This window comes from Anomaloglossus baeobatrachus, chromosome 1, assembly GCF_048569485.1.
Source record: "Anomaloglossus baeobatrachus isolate aAnoBae1 chromosome 1, aAnoBae1.hap1, whole genome shotgun sequence".
Lineage (NCBI taxonomy): Eukaryota > Metazoa > Chordata > Amphibia > Anura > Aromobatidae > Anomaloglossus > Anomaloglossus baeobatrachus.
Window position 1 is genome coordinate 889,597,765 of NC_134353.1, and position 12,403 is coordinate 889,610,167.

General features: G+C 39.5%; 1 protein-coding gene across 1 annotated transcript in view; it reads right to left on the minus strand.

Annotated features, from left to right (window-relative positions):
• Positions 1-12,403, minus strand: part of PARP8 (poly(ADP-ribose) polymerase family member 8) — a 411,775-nt gene that overhangs the window by 17,556 nt on the left and 381,816 nt on the right. Inside the window, exons 21-24 of the mRNA XM_075326712.1 lie at positions 9,550-9,622; positions 4,651-4,720; positions 2,488-2,561; positions 276-345 (exon numbers count right to left, since the gene is read on the minus strand). Coding sequence (XP_075182827.1) covers positions 276-345; positions 2,488-2,561; positions 4,651-4,720; positions 9,550-9,622 — 287 coding nt within the window. The remainder of the gene's footprint in view (positions 1-275; positions 346-2,487; positions 2,562-4,650; positions 4,721-9,549; positions 9,623-12,403) is intronic.

The window sequence follows — 12,403 nt, forward strand, 5'->3', positions numbered from 1 at the left end:
GAACGTGCCACACATACGATGGGGGCGGTTACGATCGCATACGATATCGTGTGCAGAATCGTAACATGTAAAGCTGGCTTTAGTCTGACAAATGTGAGTGTTAGTCATGGCCAAGTCGGGTCTTGTGGCACATTGTAGACGATTGAAATTTATTGCTAAGATGCTATCATAGATTGTAATAACTCGTTCAACTATTACAAATCCTAGATACTTTTTCTAAAAATGGAAATAAAAAGTAAAGATAAAACAAATTTCAAGCTATGTAAATTTCTTACCTTCGCATAAGGCTATACATTTCAAGTTACGGCTTTGCAAAAATTGGGATTGTTGTCCTTTTTTCTGTGACTAAAATGCAGGAAATAAATATTAATAAAACAAAAAATATTTTATTATTACAGTATACAGCAAGAATAATTCAAAGCATTATAATCATCCGATGCACATCCTGCCAGGAGAAGGTGTATTCTCCTGAGTCCTTTGTAAGTGGCATCCCATTTATAAGGTATTTATGGCATATTCTTTTTCTGTATAGTAATTTTTTTTTAAGATTTGAGTATACTCTTAAAATGGAATACATATGAAACCCAGAACAGAGGAAACAAAGCAGGCACATACACTAATGAGCAAAAGGGTAACAATGTTTTGAACCTTTGAATTTCAGGCTCCATATCTCACCATCCACTACAGCTTTGAAAGTGAAATTATTATCATTTTATAGACAATCATCTTGGCTATCTAATACATAAATTTGACTTGCAAGTATTTATCATATAATTAGCTATTCAGATTCTTGTCATGTTACTGCATTGTTACTGTTTTGCTCCTCGTAGTGGAAAAATATTTTTCTTCCTGTATACTACAAAATACAACCTGTTCTCATATTCAAAATGAAGTCTGTCCATCCAGTCAAATGCCAAGAGGTAGACGTCCAGGCAAAATATAGGAGGAAACATGTCGGCTCATTACAAAGTCTGTAAGTTCTGGTGTGACAAATATGGCAGTGGATGTGGCTCATGGGGCAGCACGGTGGCTCAGTGGTTAGCACTGCAGTCTTGCAGCGCTGGGGTCCTTGGTTCAAATCCCACCAAGGACACTACCTGCAAGGAGTTTGTATGTTCTCCCCGTGTTTGCGTGTGTTTCCTCCGGGTTCTCCGGTTTCCTCCCACACTCCAAAGACATACAGATAGGGACTCTAGATTGTGAGCCCCAATGGGGACAGTGTTGCCAATATATGTAAAGCGCTGTGGAATTAATAGCGCTATATAAATGAATAAAATGATTAATTATTATTATTATATGCTTTGCAATAGTGAAAGACATCCATTCAAGCACGGTGCAATGCACGTTACACAAGTTTGGAATGGTAGCCCGAAAAAAGGTGAAAAAGCTTCAACTACAATATCGTCATAAGAAGTGTTGGCTCGAGTTTTCAAAAAAGTACGAAAAAGAAGAAGATTGGAAATGGGGGTGATGAGACGAAAGTTAGTAGACTAGGCTCTGATGGGTGCAAATGGGTCTGGAAGAAGTAAAGGAAAAAGGGGCTAAAGGATCGAGAAATAAGGGAACCTACTAGACGAGTTACTTTGTACACTTGAGTACTAGGAGTATGAAAAGGACAACATAGTGTTCCAATTGGACAATGACTCAAAGCATACTTCAAGATTGTTGATGGTTCAATGACAATGAACAATGAAGTAGAGGTGCTGAATTGTCACCGACAGTCCCCAGACCTCAATCCAATCGAACACTTGTGGGTAGAATAGAAGAAAAATCTGTATACATACCCAAGTAAGTCGACCACTATGCACCAACATTGGAAACATGTAGAGGAGACCTGGGATCAGATTTCGGTCAAGACATGCTTGAATCTGATAGATAGCATGCCCAGAAGGATTCAAGCAGTGTTGAAAGACAAAGGTGGATTTACAAAATACTAACAAAAAAAAATTAAAATTTACATTTTTAGAAGCAAAACAGGGACAGTGCAGGGACAGGACAAGAATCTGCATAAGTAATCATATATTAAATAGTTTCAAGTCAAATGTATGTATGAGATAGCCAAGATGATTGTCTATAAAAAGAAGGTATTCTCACACTCAAAGCTGTAGTGGATGGTGAGATATGGAGCCTGAAAGTCAAAACTTCAAAACATTGTTACCTTTTAGCTCATTCGTGTACTTTTAGGTCCCCAATTTCTTATTTATTTTGGCAGAATAGGGCACAACTGGCCATCACCAGGGATGGATACTAAATAGCGTAAACAGGAAGACTGTCCCAGAGCTTCACCATTTCACCATTACAATTTGGACCAAAATTAGTGTTCTTTTGGACTATCGTTGAGTGAAATAAAAATTGGTAATGGCCTCTACCAATATTAATCCTGCCATAGCTATCTTCTTTAGCAAACCATTCAAATATAAGACATGATAATGTCGGAATGGTTATTCGATCTGAATAGTAAGTTACCAATATGAATGCACAGGCTACCTGTGATGTACTACTGCTTTTGCTGCTTGGGGGATCGTCCTTGGCTGATACTTTCTGTTGCTTCTTGTTCATCCCTGTGTGTGGGATATGAAAATAATTTATTACACCCTATATGAGCAAATGTACATGACCATTTGATTATCTCTCATATACAGATACATACATATACAGATCCTGAATGTGGTACCTATTAGACTCTATGGACGTTTGCTCATAGTGCTGGTTGTTTAGGCTCTGCTTACACCTGCACTTTGCAGCTTTGTCCACTGACTATATCAGGGTCTGCTTGGTTTCTATTATGGTGTCTCTTATTTTAAAATAAAAAAGACTATATAATTGGTGTACAAATGTTGGACTTGATGAACCACAGTCATTTTCAATCTATATAAGGAAAAAAAAAACATGATGCAGCAATATTTTTCTGTTGTAAATTGAGAAGAAAGGGTTAGAAAACCCGAGCTTACGGGAGGAATCCAAAAGACTTGTAAAGTTGACCACTGATTTATTCAACGTGTTTCGGAGAGCATAGTCTCCTTCATCAGGAAAATCACAGATGTACACAAAGCTGTATCCTGACATCTTGCACACTGAGAAATCTAAGCTTTTGTGAGGGCGTGTTCTTTTTCTGCCGAGGTGCTGTCTGCTTATGAGTTGGTAACTTTTACAGGGGGAGACGTACACGCATAGTGAAAACTATCTGATGATAACTCCCACTTGAACGTCACAAAAGTTAAATTATTAGCTACCAAATACATAGATTGCTAATGTTTCTGCAACAAGGAAAAATTAAAATTTTATTCTGCTATACAGACACGAATGTATCATGTGTTCGAGTCAACATGAAAATTTGACAAAAGCAGTCCTGCCACGTAGCGAAACATAATATCATCTGGTTCAAGTGATGGCCTATAAAAACTTATTTGGTTCAGATGGTGTCAAGCATGTATGGTGGCAACCAAGTGTGGAGTACAAAGACAAGTGTGTCCTGCCTACAGTCAAGCATGGTGGTAGAAGTGTCACGGTTTGGGGCTGCATGAGTGCTGCCGGCTGTGGGGAGTTATAGTTCATTGAGGGAACTATGAATGCCAACATGTGCTGTGAAACAAACATAATAGGAGCTAAGGAGCAAAAAGTGCAATAGGGTCTTAACTGGAAAACACGAGGATGGTATATAGATTGTTGATCACCTTGTGTGGTTGTGGTTTACACAACAGTGAAAAGGTGTTTTAAGAGCCACAAGAGAGCAGGACACAAGATTCCGAATTGAATGGGGTTTAAATGACGCATTTCAAAGTAATACAACTTCTTCATCATGATATGACAGAGTTTCCGTAGTAATCTAACTACTTCAAGAGGATATACCCTGATGAAGAAGTTATATAACAGAGTTTCCGAAGTAATCTAAGTTGGATTACTTTGAAACATGTTGATTAAATCACATTCAAGTCAAATCCATATGACCTGGTCTCTTCATATGAGTTTTACAGCAGCGCAGAGACTCCAATTTTCTTCTTCTCTCAACATATACTGTGACATACTCAAGCAGAGCATGATCCCCTGCCTTTATATTCCAACATGGTAACCCCAAACACAACTCCAAAAAAGCCGCTGCCTCGCTAAAAAATAAAAAAAACCTGAGGATAAAGGTGCTCGACTGGTCAACCATGTCTCCAGACCTAAACCCTATTGAGCAACTGTGGGGCCTCCTCAAACAGAAGGGAGCGCAAGGTCTCTAACATCCACTAGCAGCGTGATGTCGTCATGGATGATGGAAGAAGATCCAGTGGCTCCTGTGAAGCTCTAGTGAACGCCATTCACAGTGCTTGAAAATAATGGTGCCTATACAAAATATTTACACTTTGGGCAAAATTTGGCCATTTTCACTTAGAGGTGTACTCACTTTTGTTGTCAGCGGTTTAGACATTAATGGCTTTGTATTGAGTTATTTATAGAGGGCACCAAATTTACACTGTTATACAAGCTAGACACTGACTACTTTACATTGTATCAAGGTGGAATATATCCAGTGTTATCCAATAAAAAGATATAAAATATTTACAAAAATGTGAGGGGTGTACTCACTTTTGTGATATACTTTATACCATATATTATATACATGCAACAAAAAAAAAAAAGACTCAGAAAAGAAAATCTTCCACTCACCTGAGTAGCCGAATGATATGCTTGCTAATGGACTTAGATATATTCCACTTCCGTACATGGCACCATGAAGCTGAATCAATATCAGGAGAGATTAGCATCACATAAATGGTTTACACTATTATTCAATAGTTGTTCACAACTACATAAATGGCAGCTGCTCAGATACATTTAGAAAGAACAAACAAAAAATCTATAGATATTATCTGCGGACGCCCTGGGGTCACTGAACGTGGTCATCGATTTGAGCAGTTCTTCTAGGTGGATGCAGTAAAATGATTTAAGAGAATTAACCCGAATCTGAACATTATTGTGTCTGACATATGCGCTATCCTAGTCACAAAAATCCTATTAAATCTCAAGATTCACTTTCTTTGAATTCTTCTTGTGGAACTTATTGGACGTTTTTATGAAAAAAAATAGTTTTATGGGATTATTGAAATTTTGTTTTAATTTTTGGAACTTTTCAAATACTTGTACAATAAAAAGTTTCATCAATGATACATAAAAGCACCAACAACAATTAAAGCTCCATGCCACCCTACACAGGAGTGCTACAAAACACCCTAAAAATGCTACCTTCAATGGATATTCAATGCCTCAAATGGATACTACATATATACCACCACCTATAAATGGCCTCTCAGCATTCATATATTGATCCTCAATAACAACAGATAATACCTACAAAGATATACTCAGGAATCCAAAGTTTTTAGTATTCAAAAAGTAGAAAATTTATTATATATTGTTCCAGGGCAAACAACATTAAAAATTCATTATACATAGACTACAACATATTCGGACATGGGGGGGGGGGGGGAATGCCGCACTACAAAGGGTGGCACACTGAGGAAGATCACTCCAACAGTTTATATATAGATAAAGCTAAATTAGCTAATAATGGCTACACATCACATAAAACACAAGAAGTAAGAACATGGTATATACTCCATATATCAAGATATAGAAGGTATTGATAACTAATGTCCACAGAATGTCATATCTACTTATACATTAATATATGGGGAATTACTATACTACATACACAATGCCGTCAAGAGGCGTCTCTTGACAAAACTGGTAGTGCGGTGAAACGCGCGTCGAGGTGGGGGTGGTGCTTTGGCAATGCTGCATTAGACGAATATATGGCTACAGGTAATCAGATGGACACATCTATTTAGCATCAAATCCAAGGGGCTGGTGTAATATATAAGGGTATTGTGTATGCAGTATAGTAATTCCCCATATATTGATGTATAAGTACATATGAGAATTCTGTGGATATTAGTTATCAATACCTTCTATTTCTTGATATCTTCTTGTTATATGTGATGTGTAGCAAGTATTAGATATTTTAGCTTTATCTATCTATCTATCTATCTATCTATCTATATATATATATATATATATATATATATATGTATCTAATATATAAAGCTGAATGTGTGTGTGTGTGTGTATGTGTCTATGTCCGGGATTGGGATCTGCACCGTCGCAGCTACAGCCACAAAATTTTGCACACTCACACGCCTGGACCCCGAGAGCATCATAGGCTATGTTTTGAGGGGAAATTTTAACCCCGCGCTTTACAGTTATTCGCCAAAAAACCTGCCTCCATTAAAGCGAATGGAGCTGGGAGCCACAGTGCAGCCAGAACTTCAGAAGAATGCGCAGCCACGCCCTTATATAGAATGTTGGCGTGTCACAATGCAGCCAGGGAAAGAGGCAGACATAGACAGGGAAAGAGGCAGACACAGACAAGGTAAGAAACAGACATAGACAGGGTAGGAGACAGACACAAAGAGACAGACACAGACAAAGAGACAGACTGACAGGGAAAGAGAGAGACAGACAAAGAGACAGAGTCAGACACAGGGAAACAGACAGGGTAAGAGACAGACAGGGAAAGTGACAGAGATAGACAGAAAGGGAAAGAGAAAGATAGACAGACGGAGAAAGAGACAGAGACAGACAGGGAAAGAGACAGACAAAGAGATAGAGAGTGAGACAGAGATATATATACAGAGGGGGAGACAGATAGAGAATGGGAGAGAAACAGAGAGACAGTTACTATCCCGGGAATGTTAATACATTCTATTTTGTTAACAACAGTTATTAACCCGGGCGAAGCCGGGTAGTACAGCTAGTATATATATATATATATATATATATATATATATACACACACTGTTGCAGCGATCTTCCTCAGTGTGCCACCCTTTGTAGTGCGGCTCCCCCCCCCAAATACAAATATGTTGTAGTCTATGTATAATGAATTTTTTATATCGTTTGCTCTGTCACAATATGTAATAAATGTTCTACTTTTTGAATACTACTAACTTTGGATTCCTGAGTATATCTTTGTAGGTATTCCATATTATATAAGTTTGGCCAAGTGCTCAAATATTGGAGGTAACAAAAGACCATTTGATGTGTATGAGGTTTTCCCTACTCTCCATCAAATGGTAGGAGGATAGAAGTGATATTCTGCGCTACTGATATGTAGATTCAAGTAATCAAGAGGACACTGAAAAATTTTGACCATGCCGTACTAACTTCAAAATTAGGAGATCCACAGTAATCAAATATTTATTCATTTTATTACTGTGGTTCTACTGATGAAGAAGTTAACCCAACTTTCAAATGCGTGGAGAATAAACCACATGGTCAGATTTCTTTAGCTTTGTCTTGATTCCTTGAATCTACACATCGGTGGTGCAGGATATCACTCCTATCCTCCTACCGTTCGTCCTTAACAGATATCTTGACCTGGGGTGCCTTCAATAAACCTTGATTTCTCAGTTGTAGCTTTACAACCCCAAAAGGTGAGTAGTTTACTACACCTCACCTAACCAATCTTTCTATTGCATAAGACCCTACTAGACTTGGTGTCTTCTTTTTTCCATTTCCCCTACTCTCCTTCGACAGAGGATTTTGGGTGATAGAAGGATCGGGCAATTAGAATTTCAATGCACAAATATTTTTATTTTCAGAGGAGATAAGCTCATGCCAGGAGAGTCTGGCAGCGGTTTTCTCCTCTTACCCATTACAAACATAGGAACATTCAGTCCTAGCTGGGATCTCAGCATGGTTGGTCAGGTGAGATAGCTATCTGCCAAGGGAATGTTTGGCCAATGGCTAACTCATGTGTATGGCCAGCTTACTTTTAGCAACTACCCCTGTAAGGATTATGGGCATTCCCTAATGTCCACCTGGTGAGTAGAGATGAGCAAATCTGATGTTCTGTGTTCAGTTTTTGGGCCGAACACTGACTTTATAAAAAAACAAACAAAACAGAGTTCAGGTTCAAAGTTCAGGTGGTTAATATATGATGACCACTCGCGCGATCATCGCTCTGCTCGGGTATGCTCATTGGTCAGCCCAGTGTGAGCCGCTTGCAGTGTTTGAATGGTTCGCACTGGAGGTAACAACAGCATGATAGAATGTAGTGTGCACCAAACAAATCAAAAATGGAAAAGCCTCACCTACCCGCAACTGGAAGTGATCTGTTTATGGCTGGCTGCATGTGGGTGGAGACCGGAACTGCCAACCAGTGACTTCCATTGGGGTTCGGGTCAAGTCCGAACCCGTGGAGGGTCGGTTTGGCTGCACCTGCAGAACTGAACTCCATGGGTTCGCTCATCTTTACCGGTGAGGTGACAACTGGCCACCAAATACAGGAGATGAATAAATATAAATGTAGCTGTGAGGATTTGGTAACCACGTCAAGTACCTTGCCAAATTCAGATAAAGCATCCCTTTTGGCTCGGAAAGTAAGCAGATGAAAAATTGGACTCTTCACTGGTCTGCAATATCAGACAAATGCCTTTGATATGAGACACTGAACTACACTGTAAAGCTAAAAAGCAAATAGTCTCAATGAAAACCACCTAGAACTTTGAGTTAACAGATCCATGGGAGACCCGTGTCTCCAAAGTTACAGACTGCAAGGAACCCTTTGTGTAGTCTGGTCCTGCTGTAATGCTTTGCACATTTTCCTCCATTTCTTTTTATTCCTAATGTACAGATAGTAGATGATATGGCAGAAGGGAGAATGACACCTGACTGCAAGATTGGGCTACATAGGGTTTCGTTGTAGCCCGCCACCATAGAGACACAACAGTGTTTAATAGAAAAATAGCATACATACAAGACTGACCATTTCATGTCACCCCTGGATAGAGGGGGCCAGTATCCAGCCCCCCTGCTAATGTGTGTCAAAGACATGGGTAGGACACATTGGCTTTAATTCATCAAGACTGTGTTGAAGGCAGAAGTTCTGATTCATTAGGATGTGCACACCTCATAATAAATCCGGACAGTCTGACAATTGCCATGTGCCTCTGTGCGCTACAAATCTTACTCCAGGCAGGGATTAGAGTAACATTTGTGGCATAAGATATACATGAATTAGACAAATGGGGGGTCCCCACGCTCCAGCCCATGCCATCTATTTTGTTGCAACTGGGAGAAAGTGAGATGAAGATGCCAAAAGTCACACATTTCTCACGCAACTTCATGCTCAAAAACGTTGCAACTTTTGAAACTGTTTTACGCCAGATTTCTGGTATACACAGTGTGATGAATCCAGGCCATCATCGTGTGTATTACATTTGGATTTTGGTGTGGACTTTGTGCAAATTTTAACCCAGATTTTTTTTATTGCACAGTATGAATTCTGCACAAAAATCTGACGTGTTGTTGTAATAAAATCCACAGTGCATATCAATTTCTTGTAAAAATTTCCACAACATCTAGATGAGATTTGTTGATACCCCATCCATTTAGCTGGTGCAGTATAGCTATGTGGATCACCCTCAAATTTATGGAAAGTTCCAGTAAATATGCAACTGGTACATTCACCCTCATACAGAAATATTGTAAAATGAATGACGTTACCTGCAGTCTTGTATTGGAAGCAACTACTAATCCGTTCCTCAGAATAGAGTGCCAATTTTCAATGTGTGAGCCACTGCAATAAAGAACATAACACAGGTTCTACTGTCAGATATTGTTTTACGCAAGGTCCTCAGCCTATTATGGATCTAAAACTCCCAGCAGGTACTGAAGGTCTCCAGGTGTCAAAGCATACTGTAATCTTTGGCTTTTGCAACAGCCTGCAATGTCAGGATCATGGTGCCTGGTAGAGTGTGGCATATGTAGCTGAAGGTCCCTGCTATAGATGGAGGGGCCCAGAACTTATACTTTTGGTACAGACCCTCATAACTAACCAATTCCCAGTGACCCCTTCTGGAAGGTTTTGTTAATGATATTAAGACCTAAAGAACCTAAGTTGGCCCAAAAAAGAAGGTGACAATAAAACTGGTTTCACACGTCCTACGTTCATTGTCCTAGTACGGCCCGCAATGTTACGATCACCGCAGGTCTCCTGACTAGGACTCAGCAGCCTCATTTCTGCCTATGAGCATATATACTGATGAGATGGGATCAGGAGACCAGTGACTGATCTGGACTTCGTGAATGGTACTGAGACAGTGATTGTCAGACGCATGAAACCGGCTTAATACATGACATCATCCAATGTGATTAATATGAGCAAGGCAGATTTCTAAATTTCTTAAGGGCTCTTTAAGATGTCCATGCACATCAGTACGATCTTGGAGGGCAATGTTCGGACCAATCGCGTATTTCCCAACCTGAGTGTGAAAGCTTCATATATTTCTATGAGGCTGTCAAGCTCGGTTCAGGATCAAACTTCAACGCTGGAGAGGAGAAACAGGGTTAATGTCGTGCTGCTGCCGAGGTATTAGACTCAATTCCTCTTTATTTTACAGGTCTACGCATTTCAGAGGTCAGGGCCTCCTTCATGAGGACAAAGGAAAAATCAACAATTGGTGCTCTTTTCCATTCAGCTTTCATTCAGACATCTCTGGGTTTGTCACTGACCATTCCTTTTTGGATTGAGCTGCAGAGGGTCGTAAGACCCTGTTGGCGCTCTTTTCCCTTCAGCTTAAGCTCTGTTCAAGAGACACATGGTCAGTCCATGCTTTGCGATCCGAAATCAGACCAATGATTACAGATAAATTACAAAAGGGAAATCAGTATAAATTTCCACTAATAGAAGCCAACATTCAAGAAAATTAAATCAATATATTTTTATTAGAAAATTAATTAAAATCACAACACACGGAGAATACTACAGCATTATGTAGCTACAGTCATATGAAAATGTTTGGGCACCCCTATTAATGTTAACCTTTTTTCTTTATAACAATTTGGGTTTTTGCAACAGCTATTTCAGTTTCATATATCTAATAACTGATGGACTCAGTAATATTTCTGGATTGAAATGAGGTTTATTGTACTAACAGAAAATGTGCAATCCGCATTTAAACAAAATTTGACCGGTGCAAAAGTATGGGCACCTCAACATAAAAGTGACATTAATATTTTGTAGATTCTCCTTTTGCAAAAATCACAGCCTCTAGTCGCTTCCTATAGCTTTTAATGAGTTCCTGGATCCTGGATGAAGGTATATTTGACCATTTCTGTTTACAAAACTATTCCAGTTCAGTTAAGTTTGATGGTCGCCGAGCATGGACAGCCGCTTCAAATCATCCCACAGATTTTCAATGATATTCAGGTCTGGGGACTGGGATGGCCATTCCAGAACATTGTAATTGTTCCTCTGCATGAATGCCTGAGATTTGGAGCGGTGTTTTGGATCATTGTCTTGCTGAAATATCCATCCCCTGCGTAACTTCAACTTCATCACTGATTCTTGCACATTATTGTCAAGAATCTGCTGATACTGAGTTGAATCCATGCGACCCTCAACTTTAACAAGATTCCCGATGCCGGCATTGGCCACACAGCCCCAAAGCATGATGGAACCTCCACCAAATTTTACTGTGGGTAGCAAGTGCTTTTCTTGAAATGCCGTGTTTTTTTGCCTCCATGTATAATGCCTTTCTGTATGACCAAACAACTCAATCTTTGTTTCATCAGTCCACAGGACCTTCTTCCAAAATGTAACTGGCTTGTCCAAATGTGCTTTTGCATACCTCAGGCGACTGTTTGTGGCGTGCTTGCAGAAACGGCTTCTTTCGCATCCCTCTCCCATACAACTTCTCCTTGTGCAAAGTGCGCTGTATTGTTGACCGATGCACATTGACACCATCTGCAGCAAGATGATGCTGCAGGTCCTTGGAGGTGGTCTGTGGATTGTCCTTTACTGTTCTCACCATTCTTCTTCTCTGCCTTTCTGATGTTTTTCTTGGCCTGCCACTTCTGGGCTTAACAAGAACTGTACCTGTGTTCTTCCATTTCCTTACTATGTTCCTCACAGTCGAAACTGACAGTTTAATTCTCTGAGACAACTTGTTGTATCCTTCCCCTGAACAACTATGTTGAATAATCTTTGTTTTCAGATCATTTGAGAGTTGTTTTGAGGAGCCCATGATGCCACTCTTCATAGGAGATTCAAATAGGAGAACAACTTGCAAGTGGCCACCTTAAATACCTTTTCTCATGATTGGATACACCTGCCTATGAAGTTCAAAGCTCAATGAGGTTACAAAACCAATTTAGTGCTTTAGTAAGTCAGTAAAAAGTAGTTAGGAGTGTTCAAATCAAGAAATTGATAAGGTTGCCCATACTTTTGCACCAGTCAAATTTTGTTTAAATGCGGATTGCACATTTTCTGTTAGTACAATAAACCTCATTTCAATCCAGAAATATTACTGAGTCCATCAGTTATTAGATATATGAAACTGAAATAGCTGCTGCAAAA